The sequence below is a fragment of the Podarcis muralis genome, chromosome 6 (assembly GCF_964188315.1).
Source record: "Podarcis muralis chromosome 6, rPodMur119.hap1.1, whole genome shotgun sequence".
NCBI classification, from domain to species: domain Eukaryota; kingdom Metazoa; phylum Chordata; class Lepidosauria; order Squamata; family Lacertidae; genus Podarcis; species Podarcis muralis.
Genome location: NC_135660.1, coordinates 92,043,947 through 92,067,852, shown reverse-complemented (window position 1 = coordinate 92,067,852; position 23,906 = coordinate 92,043,947). Strand labels below are relative to the sequence as shown.

At 45.8% G+C, this 23,906-nt stretch overlaps 1 protein-coding gene across 6 annotated transcripts in view; it reads right to left on the bottom strand.

The window, feature by feature from the left end:
• Nucleotides 1-246: 246 nt before the first annotated feature.
• Nucleotides 247-23,906, bottom strand: part of FGFRL1 (fibroblast growth factor receptor like 1) — a 167,151-nt gene continuing 143,491 nt past the window's right edge. For 5 of the 6 annotated variants that reach the window (XM_028728822.2, XM_028728820.2, XM_077930721.1 and 2 more), the window contains 4 exons: nucleotides 19,972-20,052; nucleotides 11,509-11,793; nucleotides 7,048-7,401; nucleotides 247-1,845 (listed from right to left, as the gene is read on the bottom strand). In XM_028728822.2, coding sequence (XP_028584655.2) covers nucleotides 1,418-1,845; nucleotides 7,048-7,401; nucleotides 11,509-11,793; nucleotides 19,972-20,052 — 1,148 coding nt within the window. In that variant the 3' untranslated portion in view covers nucleotides 247-1,417. The remainder of the gene's footprint in view (nucleotides 1,846-7,047; nucleotides 7,402-11,508; nucleotides 11,794-19,971; nucleotides 20,053-23,906) is intronic. The other variant, XM_028728821.2, reaches the window with a different exon arrangement.

Here is a 23,906-nt window from a genome sequence, read left to right as displayed (position 1 = left end):
TGCATATTTGAATTTTGGCAGTTTGGTGAGTGAAATCAATAAGCACCAGCTATTTGTTTAAAGTCCCTTCTTGTTGGAAAATAATCTGTGATTTGTTGAACAATCTTGAGAACAAAGACAGAAAGAAACACAGAAAAGAAGAGGAGCAGAAAGCCATTGCAACAAACCAAACAAATATATGACATTCAAGATCCTAAATAAAGTACTGTTAAAAGCTATATTTCTTATATTTGAGAACCTAGCATCTATAACAACCTGGAAAAAAATCTTTATTTTTTGATCAAAAATATGTATAGAAATGCCTGTTTTTGAGACAAATATCATACATTTTTTTTCTTTTAAAAAATAAATTAAATATACATGTCTTCTGTTAAAACTCTATATAGATTTTAAAAGGTTTAGATCATTGGAAAATATGGTCCAGTTTTGCTGTATCCCCACCCCACCCCAAACTGAAATGAATTAAATAACAAAATGATTCCCCTTTCCCCTCCCTCCTCTCCCCCCATGCCCACAAGTGCATATTCAGCATATTCATAATTCCCTGGAGTCAATTTTTATTCTTCTTTTAAGAACCGTCTTTAACTTTGTTTTGTATTATCACTTGTCAGCTCAGAGGCACACCACTATAAATCTTGAAAAATCTGACAATCGCAGACGAGGGCAGCATAATGGGATTGTGTTTCTTCCTTCCTTTCGTGTTCACAAAAACCAGCATGATTATCCTTATTATAATTAAATATAAATATAGCGAGTTGTACAACATTGTCCTTTGCTTTTGGGGCAATTGGGGGAAAGGGGAGCCAAGTCCTTTAAAAGGAAGCCCCCCCCCCCCGGCCAAAGAGTGTCACCCATTCACAACTAGCTTGTTTATTGCTAACTATCAGGCAGCATTACACAACTTTAAATAGAACTCTCTCCCCTCTGGAAACGGCCACAGTGGCCTTTTTCGTCTTTTGCACTATCACTCAAATGCTTCTGTGTCTAAGTTCTGCTTTGCCATCGGACCTTCTCTGCGTGTGCCAAAGGACGCAGCCACACTGGCCTCGGGCTTCCACAGGTGGCTGAAGGGCAGAAGCAGCGACCGAGGTTGGGGGGTGGGCAGACAGGGTCAGGCCCAGCTTCCTTTCCCTCCTCCCTCTGGATTTTGCAACAGGAGTTTCCCGTTTTCCAGGGGCGCAAGCCTTTGCCTTTGACCTCTTGGGAATTCCTTCATTATTCCTTTGTCACAGTAACAACAAACGGCAACAGCAGCAACAACCACAAAACCCTTTCTCCGCGTTTCTCTGCAAAATCGCTTCTTCTTTTTTTGGGAATAATTGGTTTTGTTCAATTTGGTTTCTTTCCCCGCCCCACACCTTGCTGACTCAAAGAAGTCTGCATAGAGTGCACCGCAGGATAAACTCCGCGTAGCCTTTTAGCACTGGTAATGAATGTGCTGGTGTTGGTGAACTTTGCCTTCAATGTGTGAATGCGTGTGAGTGTGGATGTCCGTGTAAATCTTTGGGTACATTTTGGAAGCCATGTTTGGGGCCAGGGCAGACCCTTGGCTCAGCAGCTGCTGCTGTTGCTGCTGCTGCTGCTGCTGGGCTCCTACATATTCCTCGTAGTTTATGGAGGAGATGCAGTCTTTGTCGGGGACTTGCGGCACACAGACCCGGTCCCGGGGGTGCGGCCTGTGCATAGGCGCTGCCGCGGGAGGAGAGCATGGCTTCTTCTTCGTCTGGCACAGCCACAGAAGGATCGTTCCAAAGATGAAGACAGCTCCAGCCGGAATTCCAATGATCACTGGCCATGGAAGGCTGCTGGCAGAAGGAGCCACGGGAGGGCTGGGTGGCTTAGGATCTGGACGGGAACAGAAAGAGAGAGCAAGAGAGCAAAAAGGTTAATTAGAAGCAAGCCAGGGAGATTCAGATCAGATGCCAGGCACACAGAAGCTTGCACACGGTCTCCTGAATTTGTGTTTTACCTACATTGGCTCCCAGTATGTTTCCAAGCACAATTCAAAGTGCTGGTGCTGACCTTTAAAGCCCTAAATGGCCTCGGTCCTGTATACCTGAAGGAGCGTCTCCACCCACATCGTTCTACCCGGATACTGAGGTCCAGCTCCGAGGGCCTTCTGGCAGTTCCCTCACTGCAAGAAGCCAAGTTACAGGGAACCAGGCAGAGGGCCTTCTCGGTGGTGGCAGCCGCCCTGTGGAAGGCCCTCCCACCAGATGTCAAAGAGAACAACTACCACCAGACTTTTAGAAGACATCTGAAGGCAGCCCTCTTTAGGGAAGCTTTTAATGTTTGATGTAACACAGTATTTTAATATTTTTTTTGGAAGCCGCCCAGAGTGGCTGGGGAAGCCCAGCCAGATGGGCGGGGTATAAATAATATATTATTATTATTATTATTATTATTATTATTATTATTATTATTATTATTATTAATTTATTTGTCAGAGTGACACATAAAGATGGTTTCCTAACACCTGCGCTTGGTAATAAGGCAGCTCAGAGCAGATAGAGAAATGAAGCTCCTGTCAACAATGCCTTCTTCGCATCAACGCGCCAGGAGTTGGGACTTGGGCTATGCGACTTAGTTATGCACTTCAGCCTAGATGCAGCTCAACTGCAAAGGCTGGTTTTGTTCACCGCTGAATTCTGCTGCAATGCAAGAGTATCTGGGCCTGCAGTACACCAACCATTTCACCGGGGCTAAACTTTCGGTTAACATAGAAGGAGGGTCTCAATGATGCTTTTGCCATGTTATTGATAAATATGGGTCAGGGGGTAGCTGAATAAGGCAGAGTTGCTGCACCCCAATTCTGCCCCATCCCTCACCTCACCAGTCAAGACTCCACCAATCGCAACATTGCCGGAAAGGTCTGCCAGAGGAAGGAGTAATTTTTAAACCAGTAAGGGAGGGAGGAAGCCAGGAATGATATGAGGAAACAGTCACCCCTGCGTTCCTGATTTAAATCCTGGTAACTTATTAATTTGTACAGTGGTGCCCCGCAAGACGAATGCCTCGCAAGACAAAAAACTCGCAAGACGAAAGGGTTTTTTGTTTTTTGAGCTGCTTCGCAAGACGATTTTCCCTATGGGCTTGCTTTGCAAGACGCAAACGTCTTGCAAGTTTGTTTCCTTTTTCTTAACACCGTTAATACAGTTGCGACTTGACTTCGAGGAGCAACTCATAGAACGCGGTGTGGTAGCCTTTTTTGAGGTTTTAAAAGCTTTTTGAGGTTTTTGGAGCTTTTCCAAAACTTTCCCGACACCGTGCTTCGCAAGACGAAAAAAATCGCAAGACGACAAAACTCGCGGAACGGATTAATTTCGTCTTGCGAGGCACCACTGTATTGCTTTTCTCTTTTTTGTGAGTTTATTGATGAATTCATAAAATGAAGAGTTTTGGTTCTAAACTCGTCTGGCTATATATCACATTGACTGACTCCCCATCCTTCCCTAAGCCTGGAAGTTACTTCCCATCCTCCCTTTCTCAAATTCCAAATCACTTTTCCCCGAAGCCTCTTTTAATTAATAAATAGTGACACTTGGGTATTTGCTACGCGTTTGCACAATCAATAGAATAAAAAATGTGACAAGGAATATCCCATGTAACTGCTGTTGTGCCTGTGAGGACAAATTGAGGACTTTGTCAACTGGACAGATGGAAGAAAGCATGTTCTGCGATGTTTTTACCATTGCAACACCCAAGGGGTCATGTAGGAAGTTCAGTGTGTGTTATAGGCTCATGTATGTGGGTGTGTCCACCAAAAAAATTAAAAAGAGGGTATTAGAGCATAAAAGCTGCACTTGGTAATCATAGAATGTAGGTCCCTTTGGCGAAACACTTTACTGAATATGGACTTAAGTTTCGGACCCTACGAAGAACAAATTGAGAGGGTGGTTACTGGATTGGGTAGTCACCCTGAAGATCTTAATATGCCAGGTGGATTAAATGAAGAGTGAAACTGATCTCCTATACTATAGCTCATAGTGAATTTGTTTGCTATGTGCATAATGATGGGGTGTCAGTTATTTTAATAACTGGCTGTTGAGGATCTTTGAGTTATTGTATACAGTGGTACCTCGGATTACAGACGCTTCAGGTTATGTTTTCGGGTTGCGCACCACGCCGAACCCGGAAGTACCGGAACAGGTTACTTCCGGGTTTCGGGGCTCAAGCATGCGCAGAAGCACTAAATCGTGTGTTGCGCATGCACAGAAGCGCCGAATCGTGACCCGCGCATGCACAGACGCGGCACAGCGGGTTGTGAATGTGCCTCCCGCACGGATCACGTTCGTAACCCGAGGTTCCACTGTACTTTCTATGGCTAGAAGGTTAAGCACCCTGGAAGAAATAATCTTTACCTAGCAGTTTTAGAGCTGTGGGAGGATTTTCCATTGTGTTCAAAATTAACTATATTGCTGTGTTGCTTTGTGACTGATAACACCGTTGCAAAAAGGGCGGACTGGGAGGTAGCTCTGTGTCCTCCTCTGACAGTTCCAGGGGTCATAGAATCATAGAATCCTAGAGTTGGAAGAGACCACAAGGGCCATCGAGTCCAACCCCCTGCCAAGCAGGAAACACCATCAGAGCACTCCTGACATATGGTTGTCAAGCCTCTGCATAAAGACCTCCAAAGAAGGAGACTCCACCACACTCCTTGGCAGCAAATTCCACTGTCAAACAGCTCTTACTGTCAGGAAGTTCTTCCTAATGTTTAGGTGGAATCTTCTTTCTTGTAGTTTGGATCCATTGCTCCGTGTCCGCTTCTCTGGAGCAGCAGAAAACAACCTTTCTCCCTCCTCCCTCCTGACGGGTCCTTCGTCAGGCTTAATGATTTTAGGTGATGATTCATGGCAATGTCTTCGTAATGGTTTTTAGAATTAATAATAATCTTCAGATGTCTGTAATAGAACTTACCAAGTAGCTAACGCTGAGCAAGATATGCTTAGTATAATCTGTTGCAATTTTGGACTATATTCTTTTTATAATTCAAAGAACTTCTCTTTTTTATTTCTTGTGCTGAATTTAAATATATTGAATTTGGACTGCTATTTATTCCAGTTTTGAAATTGTTATACTGAAGTTATGGGTGAATGGTAAGGTTGTATAACACAGTGTTTCCCAACCGGTGTTCCGCGGCACACTACTGTGCCGTCAGACATTGGCTGGTGTGCCGTGGGAGGGAGGCGGGCGAGTCGGGCGGTGAGAGGCGGCGGCGGCGAGGATCCGCGTCGAGCCGGGGGCGGCTCCGCGGTGGTGGTGCCGAGCGGCGGGGCAGCGCGTGCAAAAGGGAGGAGCGCGAGACAGCGGAGGAGGAGGAGGCCGGCATGTCCGGGCAGCAGCAGCAACAACAGCAGCAGCAACTCCCGGCGACGGCTCCTCAAGCCCCGCCGCCGCCCCCTCCTCCGCCCGCTATCGCCGCCACCACCACAACAGCCGCCGCCGCCTCAGTTGCCGCCGTCCCTCAGTCCCTCGCTCTGCTGCCTCCTCCCACCCCCAAAGCTTGGAGGTTCCCCGGCAAGGGGGAGGGAAAAAACTTTCACTTTCGTGCGTCCCTCCCGGCGTGACGCTGCGCGCTGACGTCATGGGGCGGGGCTTTAATGGTGGTGTGCCGTGAGATTTTTTTTCAGTAAACAGGTGTGCCGTTGCCCAAAAAAGTTTGGGAAACACTGGTATAACATACTGGTTTTTTAAACAATATTTCGTACCTTATCTGAGGCACGAAACCACTATTATTGGTACAGGGTTTTGTGTTAAGATTACAAATGTTTATTCACTGAAGACGCCTTGTTGAAATGCACCTGGCTGGTCATCTAAGAAGAACTCACTTTCTTGGCATTTGAGCTATAAGCAGAATATGAGAGGGAATTCTTGATGCTTGTCTGTAGGGTATATTTCGTGGTGTTATGTACTGAAGTTCTCACCCTGGGCCAGCAGGGGGATACTGTAGATAGTTATGCAAATAAGGGATTGAAAGTGACGTTCAGTGATTGGATAGTTTTAGAAAATTGTTACAGTTACGTTGTACTGGAGCTCTATATAAGCAGGCTGACTGAACCCTTCAGTTCAGTTCTGTCCTGGCCTGTGAATAAACAAGAGCTGTTTGAAGAATCGCTGTGTCGTCTGATATGTTCACCCACATCTTAACACATGGAATATTAGAAATTATCTTCACGTTTCTGACCTACAGTTGAGTATTTTACCTTAGGTAAAGGTAAAGGTACCCCTGCCCATACGGGCCAGTCTTGCCAGACTCTAGGGTTGTGCGCTCATCTCACTCTATAGGCCGGGAGCCAGCGCTGTCCGCAGACACTTCCGGGTCACGTGGCCAGTGTGACAAGCTGCATCTGGCGAGCCAGCGCAGCACACGGAATGCCGTTTACCTTCCCGCTGGTAAGCAGTCCCTATTTATCTACTTGCACCCGGGGGTGCTTTTGAACTGCTAGGTTGGCAGGCGCTGGGACCGAACGACGGGAGTGCACCCCGCCGCGGGGATTCGAACCGCCGACCATGTGATCGGCAAGTCCTAGGCGCTGAGGTTTTACCCACAGCGCCACCCGCGTCCCCATTTCGTGGTGTTATGTACTGAAGTTCTCACCCTGGGCCAGCAGGGGGATACTGTAGATAGTTATGCAAATAAGGGATTGAAAGTGACGTTCGGTGATTGGATAGTTTTAGAAAATTGTTACAGCTCCGTTGTACTGGAGCTCTATATAAGCAGGCTGACTGAACCCTTCAGTTCAGTTCTGTCCTGGCCTGTGAATAAACAAGAGCTGTTTGAAGAATCGCTGTGTTCTCTGATATGTTCACCCACATCTTAACACATGGAATATTAGAAATTATCTTCACGTTTCTGACCTACAGTTGAGTATTTTACCTTAGCTTTGTCTTTTTGAAGTGGTGTTCTGTACAGGAGAGTGGAACTTTCTGTGTAGGCTTTGCCTTAGAACTCAGCCAGGCCATTTTAATGGCCACAACAATAAACTCCAGGAACGAATGAAGGACAGGCTAGTGCTCAATAAACAAGGGAATAACCTAGCACCTCACCTGGTAGCACTGTGAGAAATGCGCTTCGGAAGCTGTATCCCATGGTGTTTGCCCCTAGGCAGATGTACATTCCAGCATCCTCTTCCTTAGCCCTTGTGATCATGAGCTTGTTCAGGTAGGAGCCATCAGGACGGGACCAGACCTCTCCCGTAGGCAGCACCACAAACTTCTGCCCCCCAACATCGATGGTGGAGTTGTATTTGTTCTCAGTGCCATACTCCACTCTCTTCAGCCACTGAATGACAGGCTTGACGTCACTCCTCACCTTACACTGAAACGAGGTTGTCCCCCCATAGTCTACCGTTGTGTTGACAGGATGTGTCCCGGTAAGAATTGGCTTGGATCTTGTTCTCTCTGGAAGTAAGAACAAACCGGTTAGAGTCCACGACCAGAAGGAGGAGGAATATCAGGAAGAATGGAATAAATTTAATGATTATTTCGCTAAATCTGTTAAGTTAAATTAGCCGGAAATAGCTTCCAGAAATAGAATGGGCTTAGGATTGTATTTATGTTAAGTGATAAAATAATATGTTTAATACTATAAGGAGAAGATTTAAATATGTTAATGTTTAAGTTAAATTCTATAAAAGTTGGGAATTGGAAAACCGTTATAAGGACATGCAATGAAATTCAATCAAGGGGAAACAAGGAAGTCACTCTAAACTGTTATTTCTAATAAGGTTATGATTTATGTTTGTTATGTTTGGCATGTTTGTTTGTTTGTTTGTCTATAACATTGTAAAAACCAATAAATATTTTTTGGGGGGGAAAGGAAGTAAGAACAAACCAAACAACTTTTTTTAATGCATTCAGAAATATTCCTTCTGATGGACTATGACGGACTGTTAACAAAACTTTGGATTCCGCCTCACCTTTAGGCACAGTATGCTTCTAAGCTGCTTCACATATGCACTGAGCATGCAGACTATGGGGCTCCTTTACACGTGAGGGGTCATCTGACCAATCCCTCCTTCCTTCCTTCCTTCCTTCCTTCCTTCCTTCCTTCCTTCCTTCCTTCCTTTATAATGCTGTTAAATCAGCCACACTTCTATGTGGTCCATTACCAGCAAAATCCAACAGTGTCACATTTCACTTCAAAAGGGGAAACATCCCCAAAATGTGGGGAATGGTGAAAAGAGGTCAAAAGGTAAAATCACGAGAGTCAAACCTCTGCAAAACTCTTGGGAGTTGTTTAAAACCACAATGTTAGAAGCACAAGGGTCAAGAAAACGCCAGTGTGGTGAATGAGCAGTGTCAAAGTAGCTATAAGAGGCAAGAAGGCTTCTTTTAGAAAATGGAAACCTTTCTGTTTCTGTTTAGATTAGTTTGTTTTTTATTGTATTATGAAAAGCCTTAATAAAATCTTACTACTACTAATAGAAATCTAGTCTGAATGAGAACTAAAAGGAATGTAAATGTTGACAAAGGAAATGCAAGCAGACAATAAGGGATGCTTTAAAAAAAGAGAGAATACATTAGTAGCAGGAGACTGGCTACGGAGGCATTTGGACCTTTGGACGACAAGAGAGTCAAAGATGTGCTAAAGGAAGATAAGGAGATTACAGAGAGGATGAATGAATTCTTTGCAAGTCTTCACAGCGGAAGATACAGGTCAGATCCCTGTGGCTGAACTAATTTTCACAATAAGGGAGTCAGACAAATATTGGTGCTGAGACACAAAGTTCTGGCCTTGTTGACAAAAGCCAAACTGACAAATGACCAGGTCTGGATGGCATCCAGCTGATAGTGCTCAAAGAACTCAATTACGAAATTCCTGATCTTCTAACAAAAACATGCAACTTGTCTCTAAGATCAGCCTCCGCATCTGAGGACAGGAAAATGGTCAACATAACACCAGTTTTTTAAAAAAGGGTATCCAATGGAGGGGGGTGGGAGGCTGGCTGGAAATTGCAGGCCAGTTAGCTTAACATCCATCCTAGGAAAACTGGTGGGAAGTATTGTTAAAGATAAAACAACCAACCACATAGAAGAGCAAGCCTCAGAGAAACCAAAATGGTTCTGCTTCACGCCTTCCCCAAGTGCCTTGCACTGCGATAATGCCGCTTGCTTGCTTGCCTGAATGGAGGATGGAAAAGAATGTGCAGGAACCTGCTTTTTGCATGGCTGAAACGTGGCCTACAAAAGTACCGTATTTTTCGCTCTTTAGGACACACTTTTCCCCCTCCAAAAATTAAGGGGAAATGTGTGTGCGTCCTATGGAGCGAATGCAGGCTCCTTGGCTTCGGCGATAGCATAGCAAAGCCTCCAAAGCGCAGAGGGAGCGCTCCCTCCGCGCTCCGGAGGCTTCGCGTTGCTTTCGCTGAAGCCTGGAGAGCGAGAGGGGCCGGTGCGCACCGACCCCTCTCGCTCTCCAGGCTTCAGGGATAGCCACCTGAAGCCTCCGGAACGCAACGGGAGGTCCCACTGCGCTCCGGAGGCTTCGGGTTCCTTTTGCTGAAGCCAGGAGAGCAAGATTCTTCTGGCTTCAGCAGAGAGGGAGAGCTGCGCAGCGCCCCTTCAGCGAAGCGGGAGGAGAAATGGAAGGGGCTCCGTTTCTCTTGCTGCTTCGCTGAAGGGGCGCTGAGCAGAGAGGGGGAGATTTTTTTTTTCTTGTTCTCCCCCTTTAAGACAAGGTGCGTCCTATGGTCGGGTGCATCCTACACAGCAAAAAATACGGTAAGCATTTCCTCTGTTGCCCACTTATATTTGGTCTCTGGTCCTGCCCAGCCCTGCCAGGTGGCCCCTAAAAGGTTATCCATGCAGCCCTCAGGCTGTTAAAAGGTCCCCCATCCCTTCCGTAAATTATACTAACACGTTTGTGGCAGACACAAGCTGGAAAGAGTTAAATTTTGACAAGCAGGTGACAAGTGACCAGTAGCTTAGAGAGAAGGGTTAAGTGAGGAAATGGAGTAAATCCTGAACTACCCCTCAGCCTTCTACCAAAATATTAAGAAACCCTTCAAACCTTTATCTGCCTAAGTCTGGCAACTTTCATTCTTAGCCTGCCAAAGCTCATGAAAACAAAGGATATCTACATCTTTGGCTTGATAAAAGCCAAGATAAATGGGGGGCAGAAGAGAACTTGTTACAAGTGCTGCCTGGTTTTGATGAAGTAAAAATGCCGCCTCTGACATTAAGATGAGGCTTGATTCATTTCCATGTCTCTGCTCCCGGTTTTAATGTAAACACATGTTTTTATTGCCTCCACAGAGCTGCCTCTTCATCATTACCAGATGTCCAGCAGGTTTGTATACTCAACACAAAACAGAATCCTGCCACATGTGCTTTTCATTCACATTTTTACACAGAAAAAGAGTTATCATTGAGCAGATGATTCCCTTTGGATGTGGGAATTTCCACAGCAGAACTAATTTTATTACACCAAAAACCAAGGGGTACAAATCAGATCTATTAAATCAATGAGAGTGGTGGTGCTCACTTCAGTGGACCTACATAATGTCAAAGCAGACAATATAATGGCACTGCCATAAGGTCACATTGTGCATGGTACTGCAGGTTAGTTAGTAACTGTTATGTTCCATCCTAAGCAACACCTAGGAAAAGCACGTAGCAGATAGCAGATACCATGTGGCCCATTGGTTGTTGGACAGAACACCTGAGCTTTCCTCCTGCAGTCTCTCTTCTGGTATAATAATAATAATAGTCTTCTGAGTCAACATAGAGTAATGTTGTAACACCAGATCTTGATTTGGCACAGAAAACAAATGAGATGGAGGAGACAGTTCACAAAATCACAAGGGAAGGCAGTGATAGTGGCGACGTGGGAATGATCTAATCACCCACAAGCCTTACATTTTCAATAATTCAAGTGATGAGATTCTACCATTTCTCTTCAGTGACTTTTAGCTGCCCCAATTATTAGCATTTCTGTCACTGAGCCCAAAACACAAAGCACTGCCGATATGAAAAAGGAATGTTTTCCGGCGTTCCTTTACGTGATACAAACGTCAACACACAATTACCACCTCTTCAAATACTTTTCATTTTGACCAATATAGCTTTCTGTTGGAGTGGATCCCTACTCATCGACTCTCCTGACAGCAGAGTATCTGTTTAGGGTTAGCATATCTGTCCCAAGAGTTCTGCTGCTAAGATTTTGTAATCGTTTTATGGGTCCAAAATCAGGAACAGTTCCAGGCGTCCCAGGTCTTCCCAATTGCTTAGCCTCTTTTTACAGACTCGACCCGGTCAGATTGCTGTGAAAAGTTCTGATTAGCTTCGTCTACATTTCTGGTCTATATCTGAGCCAATAAAACTTATCTCTGTGCACACACCACCTCTCTAAATGTTGTTGGGTCCACTACAGTATTTACATCACAAAGAGGTGTAGAGTTTGGGGACAATCATTGTATGTGTTTCATTTCTGAGTCTTAAGCCTGGAAGCAAACCCATCTGATTTAAGTGGGACTTACAACCAGGTGAGGGTGCTTCAGTACTTACGTATCACTTCCACTTTGTAGGTAGCGTTGATTTCCCCAATTCTGTTGAATACCCGGCAGGTGTACTTCCCACTATCCTCTGGCTTCAGGTTCTTCAAATTCAGCGTCCACTTCTTCCTTTTGTTCTCACCCATCACCTGCGGCATAAGAGGCTTGTTGTCTTTTAACCAGCTGATGTCTGGTCGAGGATTCCCGCTAGCCATGCATTTCAAGCGAACTGAACTTCCGACAGGTCGGGCAATCACTCTCCTCCTCATTTTGGCCGGCTGAGTGAACCGAGGACGAGCTGCAAAGGCAAGCAAGGCATCAAGGGGGGGAAGAAAACTGCCAAAACGGTATGATGATGATGATGATGATGATAATGATAATGATGATGATGATGATGATGATGATGATTTATTTATACCCCGCCCATCTGGCTGAGTTTCCCCAGCCACTCTGGGCGGCTCCCAATCAAGTGTTAAAAACAATACAGCATTACATGTTAAAAACTTCCCTGAACAGGGCTGCCTTAAGATGTCTTCTGAATGTCAGGTAGTTGTTTATCTCTTTGACATCTGATGGGAGGGCGTTCCACAGGGCGTGTGCCACTACCGAGAAGGCCCTCTGTCTGGTTCCCTGTAGCCTCACTTCTCGCAGTGAGGGAACCACCAGAAGGCCCTCGACGCTGGATCTCAGTGTCTGGGCTGAACGATGGGGGTGGAGACGCTCCTTCAGGTATACAGGACCGAGGCCGTTTAGGGCTTTAAAGGTCAGCACCAACACTTTGAATCGTGCTCGGAAACGTACTGGGTATACAGTGAGTCAGAGGGTTATGCCCATGAGCAACGAAAGCCAAATCTTTAAGACACTAAGCTACACAGGTGATGCAGAGTCCATCATCGAGTACAGCATCCTACAAGCCTTACAGTTCTTTAGTGCTAACATTTGGGAAACCTTCCAAAACCATCAACACAAGGAAGAATCAGAAGCACACAGAACAACAGTATGAGATAGGTATTATTGTAATACATGTGCACATTGCATTTTACCAAGTTCCTGTTTATCGCAACTTCTTTCTCCTAACAAGAATTATAGGCCAAGTACCAGGCTTCCCATCAAGTACCAAACTTGCTTTGAAAAGCACTCAATTTGTCTGAGCTACCTCACAGAACCCTGTGTGTGGTTCTCAGAGAGAGAGAGAGAGAGAGAGAGAGAGAGAGAGAGAGAGAGAGAGGTTGTATCAAAGCTTTTTCAAAGAAAGCTAATAAAAACCCATGGACTACCTTTATCCTTTTCAAAAATCTATCTGTGATACTCCAGATCCATTTCAATCAGGGTTTAGGCCTGGTTTTGGTATGGGAAATTCCTTGATCACCCTGTATGATCAGCTCTGTTGGGAGAGAGACAGGAACCGTGTGCCCTTGTTAATTCTTCCTGATATCTAAGCAGCCTTCGATACCGTCGACCGCGGCATTCTTCTGAAGTGACTGCCCAAGCTGGGTTGGGTGGCACCAATCCAGTTCTACTTGGGTTATTTTCTGAGGGTGGTGCCATGAGTTTGTTTTTACCCCCCATGCTTCTTTAACACCTACATGAAACCAGTGAGTGGCGTCATCTGGAGTTGGAGAGTAAGTTGTCAACAATACACTGATGATATAGAGCTCTTCTTTGCACCTGCCATCTTATAACATAAGTGCTCTTAAAATTAAACACTCTGAATGTACTAATTTTAATTACTGAGAGATGTTGGTATGTGTGCATTCTATAAAGGTAAAGGTAAAGGACCCCTGGACGGTTAAGTCCAATCAAAGGCAATTATGAAATGCAGCGCTCATCTCGCTTCAGGCCGAGGGAGCTGGCGTTTGTCCACAGACAGCTTTCCAGGTCATGTGGCCAGCAGGACTAAACCGCTTCTGGCACAACGGAACACCATGACAGAAACCAGAGCACACAGAAATGCCGTTTACCTTCCAGCCACAGCGGTACCTATTTATCTACTTGCACTGGAGTGCTTTCATACTATTAGGTTGGCAGGAGCTGAGACAGAGCAACGGGAGCTCACTCTGTCATAGGGATTCGAACCACCAACCTTCCGATCGGCAAGCCCAAGAGGCTCAGTGGTTTAGACCACAGTGCCACCTGCTTCCCTACACATTGATACCTCACTGGATCACTTATTTTACAAAGATGGGCTGAAAAAATTAGAATGAATAGATCTTTTTCTGATCAACAAAGCAATCCATAGGTGTGTGCTGCAGGGAAAGGTGGACAGTGCCAAGTTCATTCCCATAGGGGCTTCTGGCAATTCAAACATGCAGCTGGGCAAATATAATATGCCTACATGCAGGGGGCGGATTGGAGACAGATATGCCCTCCTCCCAGCCATTCTTCCTTATCTTCAGGCCAAACAACAAAACAGAGTGTGGCGGCTCCTCTTTCCCAACACACAACGTGGAAACGGAAAGGATATGCGTAGCTCTCACTATGTGAGCAGGCTTTAAAGCGCAGACTTTCCCTCATAACCTCATCTCCATTCCGCCTCCTGTTCAGCCTGTCCATCTATTCTCACACACTGACCTCATATTTCGGATACATCTGATGGGGGAATCCAGCTCAAACATCTCCCTTATGTACATTGTACCTCCAGGAACATTTTTAGCCAGAGCAGCAAGTGTCCCCTTCTCCACCCCACCCTGACATTCTGGGTCTCGGCCACGTCAGGATATTTTATTTCAAACTCTTTCTTGCGCAGCACAGAAATGCTTTGCTCTCTGCTCATGGGCTTTCATGTGTAACCCAATGAACGGGAGTGACTCCGGCATTCAACGAGCTAGCAGACAGCTGGAGTGACAAGTGTGATATCCTAGCTCATTCTGTAGGGACTGGTGTGTAAATGTGTAGGTATTCCCCAGATCATCTCCCTGAAAGCGGGAGGCATCCCTTGCAGCGAAAACAATCACGCTCCGTGGGAGCTTCAAAAGACAACCCCGTTTGTCAGCAGAGCTATTAGATGTCTGAGCAACACCACACCAACCAATCTAGAAGGTAAAAATCCCAGCCCTGCTAAAGCAACTGTTAAGGAAAAGGTCCTTAAGGAAAAAGAGATCCAAACTGCTCACCCTCATGACTTACTCTCAGTCTAGCGCCATTCCTTTCACTTCTAGTCTATCAATCTACCTTGCCACACACGGGTGCCATTTTGAGGCATTTGCTCCTGCACCGATTCATTCAGATTTGCCATGTTGCTTTTATTGCAATTGCTACTACAGTGGTACCTCGGGTTACATACACTTCAGGTTACATACGCTTCAGGTTACAGACTCCGCTAACCCAGAAATAGTACCTCGGGTTAAGTACTTTGCTTGAGGATGAGAACAGAAATAATGCTCCGGCGGCGTGGCGGCAGCGGGAGGCCCCATTAGCTAAAGTGGTGCTTCAGGTTAAGAACAGTTAAGAACGGACCTCCGGAACGAATTAAGTACTTAACTCGAGGTACCACTGTACAGTTATCTGTATGCATTGTTGTGGTGTTTGCCCATTCTTTGGGGATACGTTTGTATTGGGGAGGAGAAAGGGTTAATAGGTTGACCAATAAGAAAGCCTGGGGCGGAGCCTACCTGATTTCGAGGCTCAGCCCAGAGGTTTTGACAGTTAGTTCGGTTGGTTCTTTTTTTTTGGGGGGGGGGGGAGATAGAGGAGTCAGAGTGAGTTAGAGACAGGGACAAGACTGAGAGGGAATAGAGTGACAGCGTTTCGAATATATTGTAAAACTTGTTTGTGTTTGAAATAAACTTTAATCTTCATTGTTAACTCTACCTGACTGAGACTCAATGCTTCACCGGGGAACCTTGGGGTTTTTTCCACAAAATTGGTGGCAGTGGAAGAATAAAGTAGTGGTGTACAGGTCAATAGTCCGTGAAACGACCGGGGGCTCTATACAAACGCCACAGTTGTGTGTGTGTGTGTGTGTGTGTGTGTGTGTGTGTTTGTGTGTGTGTGTCTTAAGCCTTTGCACGTCCAGAGAAACACTTGAACATGTTTATTTGATAGGCAAATACCTAAATGCAGTTGCTGTATCTGGGTACGCACTGATATTTTTTGCTAAGTGGCAATCTCAATACCCCCTGTTCACCACCAGGACTGTGGCACAAGGGGAAGGGAGTAACTCTTTCCCATGTGTTGCACATTGCAGTCCTACTGAAAATGGCTCTGTCTGAAGCTGCTGTTGCTGTCAAAAGAAGCTCCCCTCCCATGGCAAATAGCACAGAGAAAAAGGTTAGTCCCAGCCCCATATCCCTTGCCCTGATCCCAATGAGTGCTATTGAACAACAACAAATATGCATTCTGGAGCCAAACTAAGCGACACGTGGAAATATTGTGGTTTGCCTAAAGCCACTCAGCAAGATTCTTCCCTAAACTTTTAAGGTGGGTTTCCAATGTCCAAACCCAACCATTTAGCCACTGGGTACACTGTCAAGGCAGTGTAGAAGTGGTGCCATTTCCCAACATTTCTGAGATGCTTAATCTACCATCTAAAACTTGGGAGAGCACCAGGAAAGATAGATTAGGAAGCATGCTAAGTCAGCACGCCTTTCATGATTCTGTCCATTATCTTGCTGAGTATGACTACAACCTACCAAACAACTCTGGGGTGCACAATTCTGAAACATTTCTAGGCTTAAAAAGGTAAAGGGACCCCTGATCATTAGGTCCAGTCGTGGCCGACTCTGGGGTTGCGGCGCTCATCTCGCTTTATAGGCCGAGGGAGCCGGCGTACAGCTTCCGGGTCATGTGGCCAGCAGGACTAAGCCGCTTCTGGCGAACCAGAGCAGTGCATGGAAACGCCGTTTACCTTCCCGCTGGAGCGGTACCTATTTATCTACTTGCACTTTGACGTGCTTTCGAACTGCTAGGTTGGCAGGAGAAGGGACTGAGCAACGGGAGCTCACCCCGTCACGGGGATTCAAACCGCCAACCTTCTGATCGGCAAGTCCTAGGCTCGGTGGTTTAACCCATAGCGCCACGCGCTTAAGTCTAATTATAAAGGCAGTGATAGAGTTTACATGCATGACCTGGAAGTCAACTAGAAAGGGAAGAGATGGAAATTACCACATGTCTCACCAATATTTGCAGTCCCTAATGGGTTTTTTTGGGGGGGGGTGAGTCTACATTGGTTTATCCTGCATGCTTGTTCCTTATGTTATCTTCTTTCCTTCAAAGTAACTCTAAAAACCCAGGCTTTATGATAAAGCTACAATTCAGTGGTACCTCGGGTTACATACGCTTCAGGTTGCATACGCTTCAGGTTACAGACTCCGCTAACCCAGAAATATTACCTCGGGTTAAGAACTTTGCTTCAGGATGAGAACAAAAATCGCAGCGGCAGCAGGAGGCCCCATTAGCTAAAGTGGTGCTTCAGGTTAAGAACAGTTTCAGGTTAAGAACAGACCCCCAGGATGAATTAAGTTCTTAACCCGAGGTACCACTGTACAATGAAATCCCGAGAACAGGTAACTCTGAAAAAGCTAACTTTGCTGGCTTGCTTAGTGTTGCCCCCAATATGTAATCCATAGTCTGTAGTTTGCCATCCTCTCCTCATTTCTGCCCCAGGCATTTAGTTTAGTCAAGTTTAAGGTGCTGGTTTTAACCTTTAAAGCCCTATACAGCCTAGGACCCTAATATCTACGGGACTGCCTCTCCTGGTATGTCCCACGGAGGACTTTACGGTCTTCAAATAAAAGCATCTTGGAGACCCCAGGCCACAGGGAGGTTAGGCTGGCCTCAACCAGAGCCAGGGCTTTCTCGGCTGTGGCTCCGATCTGGTGGAACGCTCTGTCACAAGAGACTAGGGCCCTGCGGGACTTGACATCTTTCCGCAGGGCCTGCAAGACAGAGCTGTTCCACCAGGTCTTTGGCCAAGGCACAGTCTGACCCCCTCTCTCCTCCTGTAATCCTCATAGAACTCTAGCCCAATGGTTGCCATTAATTTGATTCTGAATTGATTCTAGAATGTATTTCAATTAACTGACTGTGATTTTATGTAAACTGTGTTATTTTTACTGTTGTTAGCTGTTCTGAGCCTGGCTTTGGCTGGGGAGGGTAGGATATATATAAAATAGTAGTAGTAGTAGTAGTAGTAGTAGTAGTAGTAGTAGTAGTAGTCATCTTGCTCACAACAATCAGAAAGGAAAGCAATACTTTTGAGTGTTCTCTCTCTCTCTCTCTCTCTCTCTCTCTCTCTCTCTCTCTGAAATAGGTAAAGTGATTACCTGCCTCACCTAAGCTGCTCTCCATTTCTCTGTATGTTACACTGAAGCCAGATCAAACAGTTGTGAAATTTCTCCCCCAGGAAAAAAAATGGAATGCAAATTAGGGGGTGGGGAAAAGAAAGGATGCCAAGTTAACAAAGGAGAAAGAAAGAAAGAAAGAAAGAAAGAAAGAAAGAAAGAAAGAAAGGCAATGAAAGGGGGAGTTATCTTCCTTTTCTGTAAACACCTGCTCCAAAATCTGTATAATTTGCTGACGCTTTGCTAGCTAGACCAAAAGGGTCAAAGGATTTTTGTACAAAGCACCTCGTATTTCATGTTCTTTTTTTTCAAGTGTTCCACTACACATCCCTGGGAATTTGCTTTGTAATCCAGAATGCGAAAGCCAGGCTGGTGACTGGGAGTGGTTGCCGGGACCATATACCGTATTTTTCGCTCTATAAGACGCACCAGACCACAAGACGTACCTAGTTTTGGGAGGAGGAAAACAAGAAAAAAAAATATTCTGAATCTCAGAAGCCAGAACAGCAAGAGGGATCGCTGTGCAGTGAAAGCAGCAATCCCTCTTGCTGTTCTGGCTTCTGGGATAGCTGCACAGCCTGCATTTGCTCTGTAAGACGCGCACACATTTCCCCTTACTTTTTAAGAGGGAAAAAGTGAGTCTTATAGAGCAAAAAATACGGTAACACCGGTCCTAAAGGATCTCCACTGGCTCACAGTATGTTTCCGAGCACAAGTCAAAGTGTTGGTGCTGACCTAAATGGCCTTGGCCCAGTGTACCTGAAGGAGCGTCTTCACCCCCATTGTTCAGCCCAGATCATGGGAAGCCAAATAATTTAAACAACTAAAAGATGCCGTGTGCTAACATGGTATGCCATATGCGTTTCCTGACTAGCTGTTAAATCCCTGTATATAAGCAGAATATCTGACAAAAGCAAAAGATAACATTTAGAAATACAAAGTTGTGATTGTTTTTCTAGTTCAGAGTAGCATTATTACATTTTATTCCATTGGTGATTGCTCATGCCATGACTTGACTTTATAAAATCTGTTGTGCTATTTTAAAAACAAGTGTTTCTAAGAGAAAACAGACAGCAAACACAGATGTTACATTGCGGAGCGTGTGGCGGTTCTTAGTTATCTGCAAAACCAGCTGGAGGATTTCCACTTTGCAATAGTGTCTCTCATATTTTTGTGTTGTTTTTGTGTGTGTGTGTGGAAAACTCATCTGTCAGTTTGAACTGTAGCAGGTATTGATTGCACACCAATTTAAACAATTACTCAGCTTAGGTAAATAGTCTTGATGTATTTGTCCCTCTGTGTTTACCTTGCTACTGCAGTGCATCATGGGTTAGAAACTTCAAGGTTGTTTAAAGAGTCGATTAAACAAGACACAGAGGTGAACTGATGTTAGAGGTTAAAGTGTCACGAAAATACAGATAGAAAGAAGGATCACCCTATTGCAACAACACAGATATTTTGGCAAGAAGAGTTTGAAATATGAGAATGCAGATTCTGCCAAAATACAAGTTGCGAGCCGTTAAAATGGTCAGACATTACAATGGCCACCCGAACTGTCAAAAGGAAGATTAGCATCAGCTACCGTATTTTTCGCCCTATAGAGCGCACCGGCCCATAGGGCGCACCTAGTTTTTTTTGGGGGGGGGAGAATAAAGAAAAAAAATTATTTCCCCCCCAGGCGCGGGGCTGGGGAAGCCCGAGCTTCCCCCGACCCCAGCCCCCAGAACAGGCTGCTATCCGCAAGCCTTGGGAGCCCGGCAGGAACTCCCCCCGGTCTCCCCAGGCTTGCGGATATCTGCCCGAAGCCCGGGGCACGCTCCGCTGCGCTCCCCAGGTTTCAGGCTGCAGGCTGTTGTCCGCAAGCCTTGGGAGCCCGGCGGTGCGCACCGGCCCCTCTCGCTCTCCAGGCTTCAGCGAAAGCCTGCATTCGCCCCATAGGACGCGCACACATTTCCCCTTCATTTTTGGAGGGGGGAAAGTGCGTCCTATAGGGCGAAAAATACGGTAATTATTTACAATAATAAATCTTAACTACATTTAAAAAACCATCAGTCGAAGTCTATTTGGCTGCAATATGTGTTTGTTCCACAGGAATAATATCTTGCCAGCGAAGTCCCTGTTAACTGGAATTATGTTCCGTCTTCTTATCCTCTAGCCATAACATAGCTAGTAAAATTGAATGTGTCTTTGCTTACCCCAGAGCTTTCCAGAATGATCTTCAGATTCACTATTGGGAACTTCAGGCGCTAGACTCTCTCTTCCTGAACTTGCATCATCTAGATTCAACGACAGGGAAAGGAGGAACAGTTTAAAACATCATAAAGCAGCATCTGAACTGGAACGCAGCTGTGCTTTTGCAGGAACTGAATTAAATGGCACATTCCAACACGCTGAATATGTTTTTGGTACCTGCTGCCAGTTCAGTTTCTTTCCTGTTTTTTTAGCTTTTCAGCTGGCTACTAACATGATGGGAGATTAATTAATGCTTCCATTAATAGCGAACCAAAGCCCTTTTGTTTATGTTTACCGACTGGCGTTCCCAAGGAGGAGATGGAACTGTTTTACACTCCTTGCAAATGATGGCATAAATCAAAATTATAGCTGAGGAGGCAACTGAGACTTCTGGGAACTGGCCATGTTGGAGGCAACATTTCACAGAATTCAGAAAAATCCAGGAAGTGAAAAACTGCTTTATTTATTTTGAAGCTTACACGGTGCCTTTCTATAAATCTGTGCTGATTTGGGCCAATGAAACCGTTTGGGAGACCAGCAGTGGGGAAAAGCTGTGGTGAGGGGGAAAGCATCAGTGCTGAATGTTACTTTATTAAGGACAAAGCAGATGTTGTTGTGCTTATGAGTATTAGACAAGGTGTGGGGAGACCTCGCTTCGAATCCTTGCTCAGACATAAAACTCTCTCGGTGACCCTTGGCCACTTCACCACCTTTCAGCTTGACCTACCGTATTTTTCGCTCCATAAGATGCACTTTTTCCCTCCTAAAAAGTAAGGGGAGATGTGAGTGCGTCTTATGGAGTGAATGGCGCTGCGCAGAGAGGTAGAGCTGCGCAGCGCCCCTTCAGCGAAGCGGGAGGAGGAACGGAGCCCCTTCTGTTCCTCCTCCCGCTTCTCTGATGGGGCGCTGCGCAGCTCTCCCTCTCTGCGCAGCGCCTGTCCTGGAAGCCGGAGGAGGAACAGAAGGGTCTCCTTCTGTTCCTTCTCCAGCTTTGCTGAAGGGGCGCTGTGCAGTTCTCCCTCTCAGCGATGCGCCGTCCTGGCTTCTGCCTTAGCCGTGTGCGGCCTCTTCGGGCAAGGGGAGCCTTCATCCCGCTGCCCTGAAGAGGCTTGGCGCGGTTATCCCAGAAGCCAGAACAGCCACACGGTATCCCAGAAGCCAGATCCCTCTTGCTGTTCTGGCTTCTGGGATTCAGAATAATTTTTTCTTGTTTTCCTCCTCCCAAAACTAGGTGCGCCTTATGGTCTGGTGCATCTTTTGGAGTGAAAAATACAGTATTTCACAAGTGGTTGGGAGGATAACGTGGGGAACCATGTGTGTTACTTTGAGCTCCCCAGAAAAGGCAGGATGTGCATGTAATAAATTACTATCCTTATGCATAAAAGAAAGAAAGCACCACCCCATTGTTGCTGTCCCCCTGCTCCGTTCCATCTTGGTAAGGGGGGTGGCTGCTACTGTTTTTAGGCCATCTCTGTGGCACCAACACAGACATGCCGGCTGCTCCTGAGCCTAGTGAGCTGACTAGGTAACTGCTGCCTCAGTCTACCCTTCTGTATGTCCCATGCAAGGGCAACTCTGAAAAGACCTGCATCTTGTACTTTGTCCTTCTAAAATCAGGCTGCAGAGGAGGTTCTAAAAGGAAGAACACGCAACCAGGTGCATCCCACATCAAAGATACAATGGCCCAGTGTTCTTGAGGATGCTCTGGAAAACGCTCTCAACACAGAACAGCAGAGTTCTGCCTACTTCACTTCTCAAAACTGGAAATTGCTTGCAGATTTTACCATTGAAAGTTTCTGCAACTCAAAAAGAAATTTATAAGGAACCATTCGGGGTGTATTCGGAGCTATTTGTTACAGGTAGCTAGTAGCAAAGCAAAGCGACATATGGCAACAATATACTGGAAACGAGGATTTTGAAAACGCAGCGCCGAGCCCTGAAATCCTACAGGGGAAGACAGTAAAAAGATCCATTAAATGCCCACAGGACTTCCTTGCAGATTTTAAGCAGAGGTTTTGTCAATTAGAACTTAATCCTGCCCAGCCCTGTATAGCAAGGCTGGACTCCCCTCTTTTGTCTCCAGCCTCATGTTACAGTATGCCCACCAGAGTGCAGCCCCCTCCCGCCCCCAACTCCACTCATGCACACCAACTAATTGGCATTCTCAGCTGCACTTGACAGGCTGCCAAGCCTTTCATGTGAACCAAATTGCTGTGAATGCGCCAGATCCTTTGAAGATCGCTGCTCGTTATCCAGCCAAATCCTCAAACTGTGGAGCTGCATGCAAGAATCAGGAAAGCTCTCCCCCCAAAAATAAAAAGTTTGAAGGATGGGCGTGGGTGAATTAAAAATGCAGATAAGGTGAATATATTGAACAGAAGGGTTTTAGAAAACATCGTGGCCAGCATTTGGTGGAGTGGGGGAGGGATTGTGCCAGAGGTGACTGCTGAAATGTAGAGAAGGTGAACACTGTTGCTGCGTAAAAATAAAGAAATCTACAATCTAATTTTTATGCTCATTTACAGGGTGGATGATTTTAAATCACTGCAAGAAGGGAATGAAATCAATTTTGATTTTGCAGCACTGTATACGGACAATTACACATATTTATTGGTTACAGTAGCAACTGAAACATAATCAGTTTGCATGGAGTAGACTTTTGCACTACATAATTGGATCAGCTTAAAGACAAGGGAGCAGTTGTCAAATTCATGGATTTATCTGTGCCTGTATGACAAGCAAGATGACTTCCTTGAAATCCCCGGAACGTTTCAGAAGGTGCTCGTAGTTATTGAGAAGTGTGGTGTTTCTCCATGAAAGTAAATTTCCACACTGTTCTGTTAGTAGAGTTATCATAATAGATTCCTAGGAAAAGGAACTCAATGCAAATCTCAGTCAAGTAGTTTGGGGTTTTTAAATTGGAATAAATGATTGTGGAGGTGGGATCAGCTGATTGTTCTGATAAAATACAACACTGTGTTTCCTGGATCCTACTTGTCAGCCTGGGAAGGAAAACTCTGATCCCTAAACCTCTGCTGCTTTGTGGCTATACTCATTCGTGAGAAAGTCTTTGGGAGAAGAAGAGGCTAAGGAGTAAGCCCATCTCAAATCTGGAGTCCCTAAGGTGATTGGATGGCTCCTTGTACGTCTCCTTCTAGAAACTTTTTCAGCCAAGCTGGTGTCAAACGCATCACTCTGATTTCCTTGGGACCACATCGGCAAGGCCGAGAAGGGGGTGGTCTTGTCTTCTGGGCAGCCCAGGACCTCCATACACACTGCCTAGATCTGTGCCCCAGGGAGGTCACTTTGGTGCTGCTAACACAGCAGTTTGACTTCATCCCTGGAGGAACACCCCATTCTCTTGGGACAGGCAGATCCAGCAACAACAACCACCTGTGATGGCTTAGGTCTCATAGGAAACCACAGTAAATACCGTGTGCACTAGGGCTAAATAATGAAGTGAATCATGGCGATTTGGAGTGAGTTTATCCTTATCCATGTCAAGCCATTAAGTCAACAAAGCACCCCAAGTTAGATCAAAGTTCCCACAAAGCTTGGTGTTGCTCTGTTTTTCTATCCACGATCTCCTTATGTTTCTCTACTGTAGTTCCATGGGCCTTTTCAAGAAAACAAGGTAGACTCAGAAGGCTAGGCCTAGAGAGCACAACAACTCGTCCTGGTAGATACTGCCCCTATGAGGCAGTTATGGGGACTAAGGTCCCTACTTTCCCACAGCTGTCTTAAGTTTCCTCCTCCCCTGGGTCCTTCCCTAGCAATCTGAGACTATGCCGCCATGCCTGCCTTTGCCCCGCCCTCTTCATACCTCTGCGGGTTCTGGGAGACATGGGGGGAGGAGGGGAGCTGGTCACAGCAGGAAAGGGAGACCCCCCCCAGCTTC